This window comes from Mastigoproctus giganteus, chromosome 3 (assembly GCF_048544385.1).
Source record: "Mastigoproctus giganteus isolate SK-2022 chromosome 3, ASM4854438v1, whole genome shotgun sequence".
In the NCBI taxonomy this organism is placed as follows: domain Eukaryota; kingdom Metazoa; phylum Arthropoda; class Arachnida; order Uropygi; family Thelyphonidae; genus Mastigoproctus; species Mastigoproctus giganteus.
Genome location: NC_143577.1, coordinates 106924881 through 106948482, shown reverse-complemented (window position 1 = coordinate 106948482; position 23602 = coordinate 106924881). Strand labels below are relative to the sequence as shown.

Genomic DNA, 23602 nt, shown 5'->3' with positions numbered 1-23602 from the left:
TTGGCACTACTAAAGAATGGTACAGGGAGTGTAGAGGGAAAGCAAATATCACAGAAATAAAACACAGTGTATCACATTCATCTTGCCCAGTCTGCCCAACATACAAAATCTACATTCAGTTAACCTTTATTTTAATCAAAACATTGGTTTTTTTTTTTTTAAATAATACTGTTAGCATATTATCAAGTGTTCGTTTGAGAAAGTAAAAAGTTTCAAAAAAAAAAACTATTGACACCTACATTATAACATGATTTCAGAAGACTACCAAGACCCCTTAATGCTAACAATACTTGGTGAAATCAAAATTATTGTGTTGGTTTTCAAAACAATATTATAGCAGTTTAATTTTTCAATATGCAGTTGAAGAGCTCACTCTTGTGCATCAGGCTACACAGCGACAATCTTCAGGGTAGAATGCGCTGGTCCCACAGGAGCTAGTTATTGTCCGTGACTCCATTGTCAGGAAGACGGGAAATATATTGTGCAAAAAGGATAGGTGGAATAGGACCAGGGTATGTCTGGCAGGTGCAAAATTTGATGACGTTGCAGAGCAGATATCATCTTCGAGGGGCACAAAGGGTCAAACTGTTGTTCACGTTGGCACTAATGACAATAAGAGTAGAAGATCTGCAGACTTACTTAATGAGTACAGGTCAATTTAGGTTTAATTTCTAGGTGGTTGGTGTTATGTCACAGTGATAAATTTATTTGATGACTAGATTAGTTGATAACTCTCATCAACCACCTAGAAAAAGCAAAGTGGTGCAATACCATCACTTTGCTTACTGAAAGCTTGAAGTGGCGGAACCCATGTTTAGTCTCCAGAGCTAAGTTCCAGTCAACCCTTCCCCATCTCTTCCATCATGGAGTATGACTAATGACTTTTCAGTTTATGATGAACATGCTGGCGAGATCCAATCTTCCTTACATTTCGAGGGTACAGCTCTAAAACGGTGTTCACAGGCCAGCCGCTAGTTAGTACACCGGACCGAACCTATTTGTAATTCTTTAGAAGGCTTCCGGATCAACTAGTGTATAATCTTGCTACCTATACTCTGCCAGATAGTGACTGGAGGGAGTCGGAGTAGTGTGTATGCATGGGGGGAAGCATTGTCGAGGCCACGTTACATCAAGGATCTGGGTATATTCTTACCATGCGTATGCCATATCCAAAAATTTCATTACTTCATACAGCATATCCCCCCCCCCACACACTTTTTCTTACTATTGAATACACCATGAATTCTCAAACTAATAGAGTAGGCTTATCTGCAAAAAGATCTGCTAGGCTTATCTGCTAAACCTCCCAAACACTTCTTAGTTCATTTCACAAATATATGTTGTCTCAATGATGTCCATTTCCACTTGCAGTCTGCCAAACCCCATGTACTTTTTCCTGACAGAATCTCAGTTATCGGTTGATTCAACTACTGATCATCTCAGTGACCCAAATTATTCGCTGTATGATTTCTTTCACCTCAAAGGTAGTACTTGTGTATACGTCTGTTCCGATATTCCCAGTCAGAACTTAGTAATTTGGAATCTCCTCTTTTCAATCTTCTATGGCTTAAAATTTCTCTACCCCATTATGTCAAATTCATCTGTTGTCTCTACCGTTCTCCCAACTCCACTAATCACTTGGAGCTCTTTGAATTCCTCTCTTTGCAACTTGACATTCTCCAGTCCAACTTTTCTAACAGTGAGGTAATTTTCCTTGGTGATTTTAATGTTCACAACTCCAGCTGGCTTCCGTTTTCTAGTCACACCGACCCAGCTGGTCGAGATGCTGAGGCTTTTGCAATTACTTGAACAGATTGTTCATTTACCTACAAGAATACCGGACAATCCTAACCATACACACAACACGCTTGATCTTTTTTCTCAAAAACACGGTCGGAGTGAGTGGTCCTTTAGGCACCTCAGATCAAAACTTGGTGATTGTCTCTTCTCAAATGGAGCCTTTATCTCATGGCCATTCCCAACCTTGTATTGTTTGGCATTACAACAATGCAAAATGGGATGATCGGCAAGATTTCTCTTCTTTTCCTTGGTCGGATTATTGTTTCAAAACTTCTGATGTCAACGTTTGCTCAGATCGTGTCAGTGAAATTATTCTTGTAGGAATGGAATCCTTTATTCCACACTCCACTTTAAAATCTCGTCCTTTATCTAAACCTTGGTTTTCCAATAAATGTGCTAAGGCTGTTCCAGAGAAGAACATTGCATATCGTAATCGGCTTGTTTCCAATTTTTCAATTTCATTTTCTGCCTACACCAAAGCTTCCAACAATTGTAAAACAGTTATTAATCAGTCCAAACTAGATTTTGAAAGAGCTAAGAGTAAAAAACTTGCTTCTTGCCCTAATGGTAGCCGAGCATTCTGGTCTCTTGCCAAAGCTGTTGGCCACACCTTTTGCCCATCTCTGCTCCCACCTCTGTCAAAACCAGATGGTTCTGTTGTTACTTCAGCCAAGGATAAAGCTGACCTGCTAGCATCCCATTTTTCTTCCAACTCATGTATTAATGCCCATCTCTGCTCCCACCTCTGTCAAAACTAGATGGTTCTGTTGTTACTTCAGCCAAGGATAAAGCTGACCTACTAGCATCCCATTTTTCTTCCAACTCATATATTAATGATCTAGGTAAAACACCTCCCACCATTCCCAACACGCTCCAGTCAATGCCTCCTGTGGTCTTCTGTCAAAAGGATGTCAGAAGAATTTTGACAAATTTTGATGCTAAGAAAGCTCCAGGTCCTGATGGTATTTCCCCATTTGTTCTCAAATCCTGTGATCCTGAGCTTACTCCTGTTCTCTGCCACCTTTTTTCACTTTCTTATTCCAAAGGTGTTTTTCCTTCTGCTTGGAAATTTGTGACAAATCCCTCCCATCCAATTATCGTCGCATTGCAATTACTTCTACTCTTTCTAAAGTAATGAAGAAATCAATTAAACACCAACTCTTAAACTATCTAGAAACCTTTGTCTGATCAACGATCGCCAGTATGGATTCCATCAGTGACGATCCACTGGTGATATTCTGGCTTATGTTACCATTTATGGACAAATTCAATGGAAAAGTTCGGTGAAACACAAGCAGTTGCTCTTGACATCTCAAAGGCTTTCAATTGTGTTTCGCATAAAGGTCTTCTAAACAAGCTTCCGCCTTATGGTTTGCCAACTGTTTTTTGTAATTGGTTATCCATTTTTCTCTCTGATTGCTCACTGAGGGTGATGGTAGATGGCTCTATCTCTTCTAACTTCTCCACTAATGGTGGTGTCCCCCAAGGTTCGGTTCTTTCCCCTACTCTTTTCCTCTTGTATATTAATGACCTTCTTCCATTGACTGGAAATCCTATCCATAGTTTTGCCGATGATAGCACATTGCATTCCACTTTCCATTTTGAGAAACCTTGCCCTGCTCAATCACCCCAAAATTCTCAAATATCCGCTACCAATTCCTTAAATGCCAATCTCCAGGTAATTCTACAGTGGGGCAAAGACAATTTAGTTGATTTCAATCCTTCTAAAACTCAGTCTTCTCTTATATCTTGGAAAAAGGATTCTTCTGCTCCTATGCTTATCTTTAGTGACACTCCGATTTCTAGGCAAAATGATATATCTCTTTTGGGGATTACCCTGACTTCTAATCTCTCTTGGCACAAGCACATTACAAATATTGCTTCCTCGGCAATATAAAAAAACCTTGGTTTTCTCTTTCGCTCTCGGCGTTACTTTTCTTCCAAACAGCTGTTCACTCTGTACAAATCGCAAATCTGCCCTACCATGGAATATTCTTCCCACATCTGGGGCGGTACCCCTAAAACCTCTCTCAGGCTTTTAGATTCCATTCAGAAGAGGGCAGTTAGGTTAATTTCTCTTTCGCTCTCGGCGTTACTTTTCTTCCAAACAGCTGTTCACTCTGTACAAATCGCAAATCTGCCCTACCATGGAATATTGTTCCCACATCTGGGGCGGTACCCCTAAAACCTCTCTCAGGCTTTTAGATTCCATTCAGAAGAGGGCAGTTAGGTTAATTAATGACTCGTCTCTAACAGTCTCTCCACTCGCTGTTTCATATATGTACTGTTTCTGCTGCATGCCTTTTCTACAGATACTTCCATTGTCACTGTTTTTCTGAATTGGCTTCTATAATTCCCACTCTCTCTTTCAAACACGTGCCACCACTGGCCAACATCCATTTACTATCCAACTTCAAACTCACAGAACCAACTTTTCATCTTCCTCGTTTATTCATTCAATTGCCATTTTCTGAAATAACCTTCCTTCATACGTGTTTCCTGAAAATTACAATCTACAGAAGTTCAAGTCTAATGTCAACAAATATCTTCTTTCATCTTCTCAACCTCCAACCAAGAATGGTACTAAGTACTATAGGTTCTAATACCTCTCATGTTTGGAGTTTTCATAAAAAAAATAAAAATTTCTAAAATGCCTGTAATTCTGCCCAGACACAATTGGGAGTAACAGTGGACCCCACTTTATGATATTAATTCATTCCAGAGACACCAGCACATCATGAAAATATAGTAATGTGCACCCAATAATACATTGTTTTTTGTTAATTCTTTCTAAGGCCTTGAAAGTTGATTTTTTTGCTGTATAACTAAGCTATTTATCTTTCTAAAAGGTGATTTTTATAATGGGAATTGTACATATTGATTAAAAAAATTGATTAAAACTAATATATTGATCGAGGACAACAGAACAGATCACTTCAACTAAAGGATTAAAAAACAAAACATGTGGCCAACACATATACAAAGCTTCTATTGGCTGAGAGGAACAACCATTTGGTCCAAAAAATATTCTTCCGATTTTTACACATAATTTAATTTTATTCATTGGTAATGTAATAAAGTGTAAATTTGTGATCTTTACTTTTATAGCCTGTGCATAATATTTCTCATATTTTCATTAATTAGAATCATTATTAATAGAATTAAAATTCAATTTGCAAAGATGATCACAATGACTGCAATGACACAATGACAGATGATCACTGATGGAGAGTCCAATATAAAGTGATCTGATCATAGAGCAAACCAATTATAAAGTGGGGCCCACTGTATATGATGATAGCTTTGTCAATCAATTTTGCCCTGGCGCTATTGTGCAAGGCTGATGAGATAGAATTTTTCTCAGTGTGGTCTGTGCTTGTTAACAGGAGACACTTCTACAGGCATGGGATGCACTTAAATAGAAAGGGTGCAAGAATATTTGCTGATGCTATCATGGCAGTGCTAGGTGGGTCAGAAAACTCCTACATTGGGGTGGATACAAACACTATTAGTCTAATCTAAGAGTAGCTGCAGGCAGAGGGAAAAGTGAATTTAGCACTGGTTCTATTAGAATGAGCAGCAGCCTGGAAAGCAAGGTGCTGGAGTTTTCAAGAGCTGTTGAGAGTCGTCATGGAACAAGTAAATACATTGGCTGTGTTAGGGTAACTGAGAGTAAGAACAGGTGCATGTATACTTACATGTACACCAATTTTAGGAGTATAATAAATAAATTTGACAAATTTGAAGTGATGGTCAAGACATTAAAGGCAGATATTGTTGGGCTATCAGAGATGAGTTGTCACACAGATATAAGGAATGCATAAATTGAATTTGGGAAGTATATCCTGATGCACAGTGCATCATATGTAATAAAATATTAGCAACAGTTCTTTGGCTCCCGCTAAACTTGTGCTTCGTAAGTGTTCTGTGAATATGTTGTGAGATTAAAAATGTTCCGCGACTAAAAATGTTTGGGAAACTTTGGTATAAGCTATGGTAAACACAGTATAGGCTGTGGACATCTACCACTTTCCCTCTCAGAAATGGTGGATACCAGCATTTTATAGAAACATCAACATAACCTGAAATAAAGATTGTTTCTAACTGTTCTTGAAAATTTCACATTTAAAGTGTTGTTGTTTATATTCCTGGCACAACCACTAAATCAAAGCAGTTTACAATCAATTATTTTTACAATGAATACATTTGTTAATCATATTTAGCAATAATGTGAGTGAGTGCTAAATATGATTTAGCAGTCTCATACTCCACATACTCCACTCAAATGCACGTGCATTTGTGGTCCATGGTCCTTACTGCACTCTCACACTTCACTATATTGGACCTACTCATTGCTTATTTATATATCTATAACCAGCAGTTTTGTATATGAATTTCTGAATTGGGAACTCTCACTTACCTTTTTTTTTTTCCTAGCTCAAGCATCCACTCCATATGCAAAGGCCGATTTTCCGATTGTACACAAAAAATTTAATGTGACTTCCATTTTGTTCAGAATTAAATAATTATCATCACTTGAACATGAGAAAAGATACTCATACTCATTAAATGATCATTATTAATTAACTGATACTTTGGGAGGATCATACACCATCAGCACTGAAGAAACTTAAATATGAAAACTTATTTTCACAGATTAAAACATTACATTATACTTACTTGGTTGTTTTTTAGAAAAATTTTCATTTCCAGATGGACTGCAACTCTTGCAAAGAAAGGTATAGTAAGTCATAAAGGAAACACATTTTCTGAAATAAATTTAAAATATGAAATTGAATACAGTGCAGGTCGGCATTATTTGCATTTATTGTATTTATTCCAAGTTGAATTAAAGTATTCTTTACAAATAGAGCATGCCATGATAAATGGAAAGAATGAAATGCCAAAGAAGGTTGTAGTCTTCAAAATTTTCAGAAAATGTATATTATATAGTGCATAAAATTCTGAAGAGTTAAGTGTCTTAAACAATGTTGAGAGCTATCTCAACACTTTTAAAGAAATATCTCTACATTGAAAAGCTAACACTGGAGCTATTTTTCAATATTTCTGATCAACTTTTTTTGCTCAATGGTCACCAATAATATAATGGCAGAATTGACCAAACTTAGTAATGCTGAGTATCACATAAAATAGTTTTTAAAGATCAGTCTAGTCTTTGAAGATTAAATAAAATTAAATGAGTTAAGTAATATTCACATACATAATAAAAATATACTTCTCAGATAACTCATTTAAAAATCTCAGTTCAGTTTAAATAATAGCTCAATAATAAAGTAATGTGTTAGTATTAGTACTGGCAAATGGTACAAGAATGCAATGATAAACAGCATCAACCAAAAAAAAAAACGTAAAAACACTCCCATCATCTCCTGTCCCTCCACCTCTAATAGTTTGTCTAGTTCTTCCTTGAATTTATTCCGAGTACCCACTTTAGATTAAGACTGACTACTACCTTATACAACTTGACAATAACCTCTTTGTCCATGCTGCAAAATTCCTGGATATCATCAACAAAACCCCTATGAACTATCTTGGCATTCTGTCCACCCTGCTCAAAGAATTTTATATTACTTCCACACAATTACTGCCTGGTCTTTTTCATTCAACACCATCCTGAGTGTGGTACCAGAGTTGGTATGTTAATCTGGCACTACCCATATGACATGCTTTGCATTTGTCAATGTTAAACTTCAGTTGTTACCTCTCAAGTCCATTGCCTAGTAGTAGTAGTAGTAATGGCAAAAGCAAGCTTATATAGCATCAGCCAAAAAAAAAAAAAAAATCAGTTCATCCATCCGTATCCTGAAATATTTGCCAAATTTATCTAGATCTTGTTGCAGTGAGATACCCTTATTACTGTCATTAACCACCCTACCTACTTTCATATAATCTGACATTATATGAAAGTATAATCCCAATATGCTGTCATCAGTATCACTAATAAATTCTAACAACAATAATAACAGGATCAGCATTGAATCCTGGGTGACTCCACAAATAAATCTGTAGAAGAAAATCAGCGCCCTCTAATAACAACTCCTCCCACTTCCCTTTATTCACAGCAGTAATTGCCCCTAATGCCACACTACTCCAATTTGTAGAGCAGCCTGTTATGTGAAAGAGTATCCAAGGCTTTTTTTGAAAAAATCTAAGTATGTGATGTCAAAACTGTTTTGGAACTGGATGCAAAATTATTGCATCCAGTTCCTGTTACTGCATCATAGTATCTGATTAGATGGTCAAACATTAGTCCTTAACAAATTCATGCTATGACTGCAGAACAACTGTCTTCCTGTTTATATGATAATCCTGCATTACTTTAATCAGTGACTCCCTGGAACAGATGCCAAGTTAAACATGTATACCAATGCTAGAAGTACAGTAAATAAATTTGATGAATTTGAAGTGTTGGTCAAGATATCAAAGGCGGATATTGTTGGGATATCAGAGACGTGGTGTCACACAGATATAAGGAATGCCGAACTGGAATTTGGGGAGTACAATGTGTACAAAAAGGATAGACAGGATCGGAAGGGAGGAGGTGTTATGCTGTTAATAAAGAAAAACATAAAATCAAAAGAAGTGCATCCAGTTGATATAGATGAACAGTGCACTGTTGAGTCAGTTTGGTGTGACATAAGCACTGCGAAAGCAAAAATTAGAGTAGGATTGTGTTATAGGCCTAATGACTTGAATGAGTACAATGAACAATTGTACAGAGAAATAGAGTGGGCTAGTAAATCGGAATGTCTTATAATGGGGGATTTTAACTTCCCAGATATTGACTGGAACTTGTGGGTTGGGCACTCACACACTAGTCAGACTTTTGTGGATTTATTGGATGATTGTTTTCTGCAGCAGCATGTTCGAGAGGCAACCAGAGAAAGTAATACTCTTGATCTGGTTATCAGCAGTGATCATTCATGTATTAGGAATTTGCAGATAAAAGAACCACTAGGTGGCAGGGATCACAGTGTACTGATGTGGGATTTACTTAAACATTTAATTACCATTAGGGGTAAAGGAAAGGGTTTTTGCTTCTGTAAAGGCAAGTACAGTGGTCTCCGACAGTTTTTAAATTCTGTACAGTGGGATCAACTGACGATGTTACCAACAGTAAATTCTAAGTGGGAAGCATTCAAGGAATTAATCATGGAAGCTACTAAAAGTTTCATACCTATTAAGAAATATTGTTCAAGGTTTAGGCCTAAATGGTTGTCAAATGAACTAATGAGACTCGTAACAGAGAAGAAAAATGCATGGGATGCATATAAATTATCAAGCGACTCAGAAGCCTATGGCAGATATAAGTTAATCTGTAATCAGGTCACAAAGGAGGTTTGGCAGGCGAAGGCAGATTACGAGAAATCCTTGGCAAAAGATGCTAAGAAAAACAGCAAGGATTTCTTTACTTATATAAACTCTAAAAGGAAGGGGATGAATCTGATTGGTCCACTTGACATCGATGGTTCGACTGTTGATGATCCTGCTCAGATAGCAAACAAACTGAATGAGTATTTTGCATCTACATTCACACGAGGAGTTATCAAGGTTTGAAAATGGCAGAAGGTTATCAAATTGTAGCAGGGTGCTTAATGATCTTGTAATAACTGAGAGCAAAGTGGAAGAGAAATTGTTGAAGTTAAACGTAAGAAAAGCACCTGGGGTGGATGGGATCTATCCAGTTATATTAAAGGAGGCGGCAAAGCAACTAAGCAAACCCTTAGCCATAATTATGAGAGCATCCTTGGACTCAGGGGAGGTTCCCACGGACTGGAGATGTGCAAATATATCCCCAATTCACAAAGGGGGATCGAAGGGTGACACGAGTAATTACAGACCAGTTAGTTTAACTTCTATTCCGAGTAAAATAATGGCGTCGCTGGTTAAAGATGCATTGCAGGATCATCTAGACAAGACTGCAGCAATAATTCAGACACAGCATGGGTTTGTTAAGGGAAAGTCTTGTCTGACAAATTTGATAGGATATTATGATGTGGTTACAAAGGAACTGGATGCAAAAAATAATTTTGATATCATATATTTGGATTTCAGGAAAGCTTTTGACACTGTTGCGCATGGAAGACTATTGTACAAATTGGAGCAGAATGGTATTAAGGGTAAGCTGCTACAATGGATAAAAGGATGGTTAAGTGGGAGAAGACAGAGGGTGGTAATCAATGGGTGCTGCTCTTCTTGGACTAATGTTATTAGTGGAGCCCCACAGGGTTCGGTGTTAGGTCCACTGTTGTTTTGTATATTTATCAATGATATTGACGAAAGTATATCAAGCTTAATGTCGAAGTTTGCAGATGATACAAAGGTTAGCAGGGTTGTTAATGACAGTAATGGCAGTGTGCTACTGCAACAGGATCTAGATAATTTGGGCAGATGGGCTAAGAAGTGGCAATTGAAGTTTAACCTTGACAAATGCAAAGTACTGCATATGGGTAGAAGTAACCCCAGAGAAACGTACCAACTGTGTGGTACTACACTTAAGGTGGTAGAAAATGAAAAAGACCTGGGAGTAATTGTGCAGTCAGATATGAAGTTCTCTGACAATGTAGACAGGCTGCCAGGGCAGGTCATGGGGTTTTGTCAATGATATATAGGAATTTTGCTAGCAGGGAAAAGGAGGTGATTATCCCTCTGTATAAGGCAATGGTCAGGCCATGCCTTGAGTACTGCGTACAGGTCTGGAGGCCTCATTTTAGGAAGGATGTAGATTTACTTGAGCGTGTACAGAGAAGGGCAACAAGATTGGTGAGGGGAATGAAGAGAGGCTTAAGTTCTGCAAATTGCAGTGGCTGGAGACTAGGCACCTGCGCGGTGATCTGATTGAGGTATATAAGGCCTTGAATGGGTTGAGCACGCTGAATTCTGATGGGATCCTTCCACTTGTTCAGATTACAAACCTAAAGGGGCATAAATTCAAATTAAGAAAAGACAGATGTAGAATAGATGTGCGGAAATTTGCCTTTAGCCAGTGGGTGGTTAATTGCTGGAACAAACTTCCATCTGTCGTTGTGGAAGTTGATAGGTTGAATAAATTTAAGGAGGAACTGGACAGGCATTTGGAGGGAATGGTGTAATTTTTTTTTTTTTTTTGGCTTATGCTGCATAAGCTGATACATTTGCTTTCTTGCATCACATGCCACTACTACTACTACTACTAGTTCCGAAATTACTTATGATTCCCCCCCCCCCCCCACTTTATGAATTAGGGATATATTTGCACATCTCCAGTCCTTAGGGCCTATCCTGAATAAAAGGATGCTCACATACAAAGGCAAAAGGTTTGCTTGCCTCCTCTGGATAGAAACCATCCACGAAAAATGGCATTTTTACATTTCGCTTCAACAATTTCTTCAACTTTCCATTCAGATATTACAAAATCATTTATTTCCATATTTGAATGATAATGATACACTTACAGGCATCGCTAAAAATTCCACACATGTGAACGTAAATGCAAAATAACTATTCTCAGCATCAACAGTTAAACCATTCATATCTAGCAGACCAATGTGATTCTTTTCCTACCTATGAGTGTTTTCATAAGTTTTTGCTGCTTTTCTTTGCATTCTTTGCCAGAGAAGTCTGGCAATTTGCCCTATCTTGGCTAACCTCCACTGTGACATGATTGCAAACTTAGTTTCTATCTACTGCATGCTTCTGTATCACCTGATATTTATATGAATCTCACATATTTTTCTTCTTTACACAAGTCTCATCAGTTTATCTGACACCAATTTAGGTCTAGGACTGGAATGGTATTTCTTACTTGGTATAAAAAGCCTAGTAGTTTCTATGATTACTACCCTGAATGCTCACCATTTTACTGTTGGTAACATCATCAGCTGGTTTCACTAAATAGATTTATAGATTTTAAATACTGTTTAAGACCATTGTAGTCACCTTTAAAAAGCAAAAGCCTTTCCCTTTGCTTTTAAATAAATCCCACATCAATACACTGTGATAACTGCCACCCAGTTCTTTTATCTGCAGATTTTAATGTATGAAAAGTTTCTGCCAATAATCAGTCAAAAGAACTGCTTTCTTAGATTGCCTCTCTAACATGCTGATGTAGAAAACAGTCAGCCAAGAAATCCACAAAACTTGCTAACATGAGAGTAACCAATCCTCAAGTTCCAGTGAATACCTGAAAAGTTAAAATCCCCCATTACAAAACAATCGGATTTACTGGCCTACTCTACTTGTATGTACAGGTGTTCATTATACTCATCACAATCATTAAGCCTGTAACACATTTCTCTTATATTTGTCTTCTCAGTGCTTATGTCACACCAAACTGATCCAACATTGCATGGGCCATTCATGTGACCAGTGCAATATTAAGTCAATAAAAACTCATCATTGATGAATTGAAATTTACAATTTCAATAAAATCAGTAAAAATTCATCAATAAGTTTGATGAATTTGAACTATTGATTAAGTCATCAAATGTGAACTTGGTAGAAATATAGCTCAAAAAGATGAGTAAAGAGAAAGTTTAGTTGTACACTGCAGAGAAAGCAATGTGTGTGACATGCTCACAACAATAATGTTTAGAGGTAAGGGTTATCGATTATCACCAGTAAAGATAGGCATATGGTTGGAAAATGAGCATTGTTGAAGAAGGGCATGAAAGCAGCAGATTATTTTTTGCTAGAAATAAAAGAAAACTGGGTTTGAGAAAGAATAAAATTAAGTTTTCTTTCCCCAAATGGAGAATTACATGGAGATCAGCAATTAACTCAAGTGTGGTGGTTGGGACAAAAAGTGATCTGCCATTTCTTTTTTTAAATGAATCTTTTATTTAAATTCTATTCCTGTCATTCTCAGCACCTTCTCACATTGCTTTTTTCAATTTGTGATCATAAATGCTTCTAAGTTACCAACTGTTCTGTAGAGAGATTTTAATTCGCTTATGCTGGGTTTTTGAAGTAGAAATTCTCCATCGCTACCACTAATTTCAGTGTAAAATTTCTTAATATTATTCATATAAGATATGATCAAAAGCAATTGGTAACTGAAATATTTTGAAAATGATGAAGCTTATCAGCTATTTGGATAGATCTCCTTTGAAGTTACACCAATTCTGCAACTTCATAAAGTATTTCAAAGTCTTCTTTTGGAACTGTTAAAGTTCCTGCTTAACATTCCGAACAATTATTTCCTCAGTTGCTGCAAATTTTCAACCTTTCAAGGAGGCTTTAAGCTTGGGAAACAAAAAAAAAAAAAAAAAAATCTGAGAGCTAAATCTGGAATGGCTGATGAAGGATCACAGTGAAGGAATGCTTTACAAGAAGTTCTTGAATAGAAAGCACCAAACATTCAGGAACACTGTCATGAAACAAGTGCCAATTCCTTGAAGCACACTTTTCCAGCCACTTTCTTCAACCAGCACTACACAATTGCCATAGAACTGTTTTGTAGCATTCCTGATTCACTGTTTGACCATGGAGGACAACTTCATAATGAACAATGCTCTACAAGTCAAAAAATACTACATAGGACTAACAGAAACGTGACTTCACCCAATGAGTTTCAACATGAATAACCGAATTCATTGTCAAAATAATTAATGTAAACTCTTTTGACCTAGTGGCCATGCCAGAGTATAAACAACTCTTTATTTATTATCTATATATTAATATGGAAGCTGTTTTCTTGAAACGGCTATTGTGAATGACAGACAACCAACTGGGCTGAAAGAGTGGTCTCAAATTGAAGATATTTCTTCCTAGGTGAGCAGAAAAATGGGAAAATATTAAATTCTAAATAGTTTTATTTTACAGAATGGGTCAGTTTTGTCTACTAGTGCTGCCTACCTTAGCCCTGCTACACCTGCATGCTACTTTGACTAGTCATGTTGAATGTACCTTGCAGCAAAGAATAAACACACGTTTTCGTGCTCCTGCAAATGCATCCAGGATCAGCCTGAAATGTGCATTTAAGGATCTGAAAGATTTAATATGTCACAGTACTGGCTTACTTAGTGAAAGGTGTGTTCATTGTTGGGGATCATTTTATTTTACTGCGAAATATGGCAATTTCAGAAGGATTAATCAATGGTACAAGACTTATAGTCAAAGTTATGCATCAGAATTGTTTGGATCTAGAAATAATAACAGGAGAAGCTAAAGGGAAACGGGAACTCTTACCGCATGTAGATTTGACTCCATCTGATTTGACTTTGCCATTCTCATTTAAGAGACAGCTGTTTCCTATTCGGCTAGCTTTTGTGATGGCTATAAACAAAAGTGAAAAGCAAATGTTTGATAGAGTCGGAATTTCACTTACGAACCCTGTATTTAGTCATGGCCAACTGTATGTAGCAACACCTTGGGTCAGATCATTCTAGCATGTTAAAATAAGGTTACCAGAAGGGCACAAGAAAATAAAAATTGTAATTTTCAAAGATTATTGAGACTGTACTACATTTTGTACGTGTGAAATTGTTATGCAACGTGCACATTTTGAATAATTGGAAAGATGGTGAAATTAAAGAAAATTTAAAAGTTTCCTCAGATACAAGAAATGAGAAAGGATTCAATACGTACTGGCTTACCTGCTGACGATGAAACATGGACTACATTTCTTTAGGACAGCTAGAGAAAAACTCTGCTACCAATTGCAAAATTTTTGCAACGCATACAGCTAGTTATTATTTATTTAGAAAAGATAGGGAAGAGAGAAGGGTGTGGTGAAGTCATGCTTCTTATCAAAAGCAGCTTTTCCAGATTCAGAAGTTATGCACGCTAGTTTAAATTCGGTATGGAGTGAGATAGTTGGAAGTACAGGTATAATGAGAGTGGGTGTAATCTACAGACCAGAAGATTGTGAAGATTACAATGAGACCCTCTACATGAAAATGGAATGAGTTAGCAAGTGTGTCTTATTATGGGTGACTTAAATTTGCTCCGGTTGACTGGAGCAAGTGGGAGGGAAACTCATCAATTTAGAACAAACTTTAAATCAGATGCTGTTAATTGTATCAATGCGTTAGGGAAAGTACTAGGAACAAAGATATTCTAGACCTCACCCAAGAAACAGATGACATCATAGGGCTGACAGTACAGGAACTATTAGCAATTTAGTTCTAAGTGAATGATGAGAAAAGAGAGAGATATGTAAAAAAAGACAAAGGAGTGGGTTTTAATTTAGAAACGATTAATGACAGCTTAACAAGTATGTTTTTTGTATTACTCAAAAACAAAAAGTCAGATCAAGGCCAACTTTTCAACCTATGTTCTTCTGTTGGTCCAGGGAAAAATTTCAGGTCCAGTTCCAACTTACCCCTTCCCTTCCCCACACACAAAAAGCGGTAAATGAAAGTATGTTTTAACATTAATCAACAAGAAAACTGAGGATTGCTACCAAATTTAACACATATTCTGTTAGATTCTGGGAAGATTAGTGAATGGAACAAAGGGTTGCTCTTACAAAGAAAGGCAAAGAAAGTTTTGCAAATTACAGTGTCTGGAGACTAGGCACCTGCGAGTTGATCTGATTGAGTTGTATAAAGTCTTGAATGGTTTGAGCATGCTCAATGCGGATGGGATTCTTCCTCTTGCTCAAAATAATCACCTGAGAGGGCATAAATTTAAATTGAGGAAAGACGGTTGTAGGATAGATGTGAGGAAGTATGCCTTTAGCCAGCGGGTGGTTGATTGCTTTAACAAAACTTCCATCTGTCGTGTAACAGCTTAAATAGATTCAAGGCAGAACTTAACAAACATTTGGAGCGAGTGGATTGGTGAAATAAGGGGTTTTTTTTTTTTTTTTTGGCTGATGCTATATAAGCTTGCTTTCTTGCTGTTGTTGTTTGGTTTTTAGGAGCATTAGCAACTAAGGCCATATTGCTCCGTGGATATGCGGTGGTCATTCCCTGACCTTTCCGCATCCTCCATATTTGGTGGTCATGGGCTCGAACCCCAGTCTAATCAAGAAGCGTGTGCTACGCACTGCTGCTCCTGCCCACTTGGCTAACGGAGGCACCCTTGCTTTCTTGCATCATGTGCCTTTGCTAATGCTAAGACAAAGGAGTGGGTTTTAATTTCATGACAGCTTAACAAGTATGTTTTTTGTATTACTCAAAAACAAAAAGTCAGATCAAGGCCAACTTTTCAACTTTTCATGGAAAAATTTCAGGTCCGGTTCCAACTTAGCCCTTCCCCTCCCCATACACACAAAAAGCGGCATAAATGAAAGTATGTTTTAACATTAATCAACAAGAAAACTCTGGATTGCTACCAAATTTCACACATATTCTGTTAGCTTCTGGGATAGTTCAAAGTTCAATTTCAATATCGCAGCATTCCTTCCCCATCCCCCCCCCCTACAGAAATATTACTATAAATTTTTAACAAAGTTCTGATCCATTTCAAAATTCAGTGCTTACTTAAAACATTTTAGGAATCTTTGTTACAAATTTTCATGTCAACAAGGTTGATTCATTTTGTTAAAAATAATGAACTACTACTGTTTACTAACATACCTGAAATGTAACACAATACATACATTAACTAACTTTCTTTTTCTAGAAATGGTTTGATGATAATGGAATTCCCAGGGAGAAGTCATTCAGTACTACTTCTTGAGGTCCAATCTAATTTTAACTCTCCCCTCCCCACCATGGTTATTGCTTATTTTACACAGTTATCTGAATAGTCTCCAATGCTATTATTTATAATAGCATTGGAGAACACTCCAATATATTATACACTGAGTGGGCAGAAATCATGGGATATCTTCCTAGCAATGGGTAGGCCCACCTTTTGCCCAGATAAGGGCAGCCACATGGCGAGGCATTGAGCACACTAGTTCACGAAAGCGTTCTACAGGTATTTCGATCCATGCTTGCTGCACTGCTGCCCATAATTCCGTTGCATTCCTGGGTGGAGGATCTAAAGCTCTAACAGACCTTTCCACAGCATCACAAAATGCTCCACAGGGTTAATGTCCGGTGAACAGGGAGGACATTCCATGGTGGTAAAATCTGCGGAATGTTCATCAAACCATGTGCTAGTCACCACGGCTCTATGGGAAGGCGCACTGTCCTGCTGGAAGGGTCCATTGCCTTGTGGGTACACAATGACCATGAAGGCATGCAGATGGTCTGCAAGGATGAACATGTAATGTGGACCATTTAGAGATGCGTTTAGATGTAGCAGAGATCCCAACATGTGCCAGATGAACAAGCCCCAGACCATTACCAACTGTCTACCTGCCTGTACAGTTCCTTGTTGACATAATAGGTGCATAGGTTTGTGCTTTTTCCACCAGATACACACCCACCCGTCCGCTCGAAATAACCGTAAATGGGACTCATCGGATCAGGAGACCCATCTCCAATCATCCAAGGTACATCAAATCATTCATGCTCTTTCACCCACATGAGGCAGAGAGTCCTGTGTCGTGGTGTTAGCAGTGGGATTCTGGTGGGTTGGTGGCTTCCATAACCTATTGCAGTTAATGATCGCATTATGTTCTTGGTAGAAACATTTCTGGCACCTCCCTCATTGAAGTCTGTGGCAATTTGTGCCACTGTCGCTCTACGGTTGGCTGAAACAATGCGACAGACATCAACAACCACATTCATCCACCACCTTTCTCCGCCCACAGCACTGTCCATGATTAGATGTTATTCCAGAAAGGGCATATTCTTGATACTGTCAAATGGGGATAGTGCAATTTCTGTACCACCTCCGTGATAGTGACCCATGCGTCGGGCACTCATTATCATCCCTCTTTCAGTCTGCTAACTCACGACGTTTACCCATATTCACATCGAATTACCAACTACGCGAATGCAGTGATGCAGTCTACCTATATAACTGCCAAACGGTGGGTTTGTCCACTAGCGAGAGTGGTTGACAGCATCGTGTTGCCCAGGAACCAGGTATTCGATGAATTCTGTCCTTTCAGTGTATATATTGGAGAATACTCCAATATATATATATATAACAAATAACTCCTGGATGAGGGGAGTGGAAGAATAAAATCTAATAATTCATGCAGTGAAATAAATGCAAAGCTGATTACATGTGATTAATACCTGCATTTTATTATTCTGAACTAAATTTTAAGACATCATTGCTCATGAAAGAATAAAACAAAAAAATGGTAAGGAAAGGGGAAATAGGAGAGAAATTTTCATTGGACTCAGGGGAGGTCCCCATGGAGTGGATATGTGCAAATGTGCCATAATTCACAAAGGGGATCAAAGGGTAACACGAGTAATTACACAACAGGCAGTTAAACTTCTGTTACCGAGAAAATAATGGAGTCACTAGTTAAAGAAGCATTACAGGATCAATTAGACAGGACTGCAGTTATAGTTCAGACACAGCATGGGTTTGTTAAGCGGAAGTCTTGTCTGACAAATTTGACTGGATGCTATGATGTGGTCACAAAGGAACTGGATGCAAAAAATAATTTTGATATCATATACTTGGATTTTAGGAAAGCTTTTGATACTGTTGCACATGGAAGACTACTTTACAAATTGGAGCATCATGGCATTACGAGAAAGTTGCTGCTTTCTCATAATGCCATGTTTATCCATTTCTCTTTATCCATTTCTCATAATGGATAAAGGGATGATTGAGTGGGAGAAGACAGAGAGTGGTAATCAATGGGCACTGCTCTTCGAGGACGATTGTTATTAGTGGAGTCCCCAAATGTTCGGAGTTGGGCCCATTGTTGTTTTCTGTATTTATCAATGATATTGATGAAGGTGTATATAGTAGTAGTAATGGAGGCATGTGACGCAAGAAAGCAAGCATATGAGCTTATGTAGCATCAGCCAAAAAAAAAAAAAAAAAAACAATTTCACACATCTATTCCCTCTAAACGTTTGTCCAGTTCCTCCTTGAATTTATTTAAGCTATCAACAACCACAATGACAGATGGAAGTTTGTTCCAGCAATTAACCACCCGCTGGCTAAAGGCAAATTTCTGCACATCTATTCTACAACTGTCGTTCCTCAATTTGAATTTATGCCCCCTCAGGTTCGTAATCTGAACAAGCAGATGAATTCAGTGTGCTCAACCCATATTAACAACCCTACCAACTTTTGTATCATCTGCAAACTAGGACATTAAGCCTGATATCAGGGTTAATGTCCAAGTTTGCAGATGATAGGTTGGCAGAATTGACAACCTTTGTATTGTCTGCCATTAATGAGAGTAACAACAATACACTATTGCAACAGATCTAGAAAAGTTGAACAGATGGGCTGAGAGGTGGCAACTGAAGTTTAACACTGACAAATATAAAGGTACCAAGTGTGGGGTACTTCACTCAGAGTAGTGGAGAATGAAAAGGTCCTGGTGGTAACTGTGCAGTCAGATATAAAGTTTTCTGGGCAGTGCAGACAGGCTGCAAGAGTAACTCATAGTGTCTTGTCAATGATATACAAGAATTTTGCAAGAAGTGGTAAGGTGGTGATTCTCCCCTTGTATAAGGCAATGGTCAGGCCACACCTTGAGTATTGCATACAGGTCTGGAGGCCTCATTTTAGGAACGATGTAGAGCTGCTGGAACGAGTACAGAGAAGGGCAATGACAATGGTGAATGGAATAAATGGTTACTGTTATCAAGAGAGGCATAAGTTTTGCAAATTGCGGTGTCTGGAGACTAGGCACCTGTCAGGTGATCTGATTGAGGTGTATAAGGCTTTGAATTTGGTTTGAGCAAGCTCAATGCTGATAGGATTCTTCCTCTTGCTGAAATTACTCACCCGAGGGGATATATATTCAAATTGAGGAAAGACAGTTGTAGAGCAGATGTGCAAAAATTTGCATTTAGCAAGCAGATGGTTGATGGTCAGAACAAATTTCCATACATCATAATGGAGGTCGACAACTTAAATAAACAAGCATTTGGAGTGAATGAATGGGCAAAATGGTAACGTTTTTCTTTTTTTTTTTATTTGGCTGATGCTTTATAAACTTGCTTTCTTGCATCATATACCTCTACTAACGCTAATGACAGAATGAAAAAGATGCATACCCTAACAGAATTGACAGGCAAGATTCATGGAACCATTTCAGGCAACCTGCACACTGAAGTTCAACAACATTGAGATTTCTTTCCTTTCCACTATAATTAGAAAAAACAATGACAGTTTGATAAATTTAAATTTAAAAAATAAAATTATATTCAAAAAATCAATCTTACTACAAATTTGAAAATAAAATAACTTTACTTTTTATTTTAACTTTCCTTAACTTCTCAGCAAATACCATGCCCATAAGGATTCCCATAAGTTTCTTATGCAACTACAATGCCTTATGTTAGGCACAGGATCTATGTTACGCCAAATTTAAATACTAAATAGACTGCTGAAATAGCGGCACATTCAAATCAGATGTTTATATAACATCTGATTTTATATAACAGCACAAATGTCTTGCAGTGCTGAAAAAAAAAAAAGAAATCGCCAAGGGGGATGTCTTTGTGTGTGCACGATGTAAGGAGTGCAAGGAAATCAGGCGACAACTCAGCGTTGTTATGGGCCTTTATGAGACCTTGAAGGACAGGGTGGATGCCCTCGAAGGAAATAAATTGAGGGGCCCATCAAGCTCTCAGCTGCCCACATCAACGCCAGAGCTTGCACTTGGTCATCAGGCAACACAGAAGCAACCCCCTAGGCAGAATGCGCTGGTCCCACAGGAACTAGTAGTTGTTGGTGACTCTATTGTCAGGGAAACGGGGAACATGCTTTGTAAAAAGGATAGGTGGAATAGGACCAGGGTATGTCTGCCAGGGGCAAAGGTTGATGCGTTGTAGAGCGGATATCATCTTTTAAGGGCACAAAAGGTGATATAGTTGTACACGTTGGCACTAATGATATTAAGAGTAGGACACCGGCGGAATTACTTAGCAAGTACAGGTCACTGTTGAAAAAAAGCCGTGAATTAGGGTTGAACTTGAAAGTGTCTGCAATTCTGCCCAGACACGATAGGAGGGAGTATATGATGATAGCCTTGTCGATCAATTCGGCCCTGGAGGGATTGTGCAAGGCTCATGGGGTAGAATTTTTTTCAGCCTGGACTGTACTTGTTAACAGGAGAGATTGCTTCTACAGGGATGGGATACACTTAAATAGAAAGGGTGCAAGAATTTTTGCTGATGCTGTCGAGGCAGTGTTAGGTGGGTCGGAAAACTGCTAGTTGGGGGGGATACAAGGACTAATAGATTAACAGTAGCCACTGGCAGAGGTGGAAGTGATTCTTGCACTGCTTCTATTCAAATGAGCAGAAGTCTGAAAAACAAGATGCAGGATATTTCAGAGACTGCTGGTAGTCATTGCGTTACAAGTAAACACATGGGTTGTGTTAGGGTAGCTAAGAATAGAAACAGGTGCATGTATACCTGCGTGTACACCAATGCTAGGAGTTTGGTAAATAAATTTGATGAATTTGAGGTATTGCTCAAAACATCAAAGGCAGATATTGTTGGGATATCAGAGACGTGGTGTCACACAGATATAAGTAATGCGGAACTGGAATTTGGGGAATACAATGTGTATAGAAAGGATAGACAGGACAGGAGGGGAGGAGGGGTTATGCTATTAATTAAGAAACACATAAAGTCCAAGGAAGTGAAGCCAGTCGATATCGATGGACAGGGCAGTGTCGAGTCAGTTTGGTGTGACATAAGCATAGGGAAATCAAAATTGAGAGTAGGAGTGTGCTATAGGCCTAATGACTCTGATGAGTATAATAATATATTGTACAGGGAAATAGAGTGGGCCAGTAAATCAGAGAGTCTTATAATGGGGGATTTTAATTTCCCAGATATTGACTGGAATTTGTGGGTTGGTCACTCGCACACTAGCAAGGCTTTTGTGGATTTATTGGATGATTGTTTTCTACATCAGCATGTTCGTGAGGCAACAAGAGGGAGCAAAACTCTTGATCTGATTATCAGTAGTGATTCTTCATGCATTAAGAACCTGCAGATAAATGAACCAGTAGGTGGCAGTGATCACAGTGTGTTGAAGTGGGATTTACTCAAGGAGGTAACTACCATCAGAGGTAAAGGGAAGGGTTTTTGTTTTCGTAAAGGCGACTACGATGGTCTGAGACAGTATTTAAATTCTATACAGTGGGACCAACTGATGATGTTACCAACAGCAAACTCAAAATGGGAAGCATTCAAGGAACTAATATTGGAGGCTACCAGACTTTACATACCAACTAAGAAATATTGTTCAAGGTTTAGGCCTAAATGGTTGTCAGATGAACTAATGAGACATGTGGCAGAGAAGAAAAATGCATGGGATACATACAAATTAATGGGTGACATGGAAGCCTATGATAGATATAAGTTGGTCTGTAACCAAGTCACAAAGGAGATTAGGCAGGCAAAGGCAGACTACGAAAAATCCTTGGCAAAGGATGCAAAGAAAAACAGAAAAGAGTTCTTTACATACTTGAACTCGAGAAGGAAAGGGATGAATCAGATTGGTCCACTGGATATTGATGGTTCAACAGTTGAGGATCCTGCTCAGGTGGCTAACAATCTAAACGAGTATTTTGCATCTACATTCACGCATGAGGAGTTATTCAGGAAGGAGAATGATGTAGGTAAAGTAAACATTGGCAGTGAGCTGGATGATTTTGTAATAACTGAGAGGAAAGTGGAGGAGAAATTGTTGAGGATAAACATAAAAAAGGCACCTGTGGTGGATGGGATCTATCCAGTTATATTAAAGGAGGCAGCAAAGGAAGTATGCAAACCCCTAGCCATAATTATGAGAGCTTCTTTGGACTCAGGGGAGGTACCCATAGACTGGAGATGTGCAAATGTAACCCCAATTCACAAAGGAGGATCAAAGGCTGACACAAGTAATTATAGACCTGTTAGTTTAACTTCTGTTCCAGGTAAATTAATGGAGGCACTGGTTAAAGAAGCACTGCAGGATCATCTAGACAAGAATTCAGTTATAGCTCAGACGCAGCATGGTTTTGTTAAGGGCAGGTCTTGCCTCACCAATTTGATTGGATACTATGATGTAGTCACAAAAGAACTGGATGCAGGGAATAACTTTGATATTATATATTTGGATCTTAGAAAGGCTTTTGATACTGTTGCACATGGAAGACTGCTGCACAAATTGGAGCAGTGTGGCATTGGAGGCAAATTGCTGCTATGGATAAGGAGATGGTTGAGTGGCAGAAGACAGAGAGTGGTAATCAATGGACACTGCTCAACGTGGACTAATGTTATTAATGGAGTTCCTCAAGGTTCAGTGTTGGGTCCATTGTTGTTTTCGGTGTTTATGAATGATATTGATGATGGGATATCAAGTTTAATGTCTAAGTTTGCAGATGATACAAAGGTTGGCAGGGTCGTTAAGGACACTACTGACGCTATGCTGCTGCAACAGGATCTGGAAAGGTTGAACAGATGGGCTGAGAGGTGGCAAATGAAGTTTAACATTGACAAATGTAAAGTACTACATATGGGAAACAGTAACCCCAGAGCAATGTATCAACTCTGCGGTACTACACTGACAGTGGTGGAGAATGAAAAGGACCTGGGGGTAATTGTGCAGGCAGATATGAAGTTCTCTGAGCAGTGCAGACGAGCTGCAAGAGTAGCTCATGGTGTCTTGTCAATGATATACAGGAATTTTTCTAGCAGGGATAAGGAGGTGATTATTCCCTTGTACAAGGCAATGGTTAGGCCACATCTTGAGTACTGTATACAGTTCTGGAGGCCTCATTTCAAGAAGGATGTAGAGCTGCTGGAACGGGTAC

The 23602-nt window shown here is 38.4% G+C and overlaps 1 protein-coding gene across 1 annotated transcript in view; it reads right to left on the bottom strand.

Annotated features, from left to right (window-relative positions):
* The window catches only part of ash2 (Set1/Ash2 histone methyltransferase complex subunit ash2), a 347019-nt gene that overhangs the window by 216373 nt on the left and 107044 nt on the right, over positions 1-23602 (bottom strand). Inside the window, exons 3-4 of the mRNA XM_090370069.1 lie at positions 19845-19934; positions 6481-6569 (exon numbers count right to left, since the gene is read on the bottom strand). Of these exons, the coding sequence (XP_090226195.1) occupies positions 6481-6569; positions 19845-19934 (179 nt within the window). The remainder of the gene's footprint in view (positions 1-6480; positions 6570-19844; positions 19935-23602) is intronic.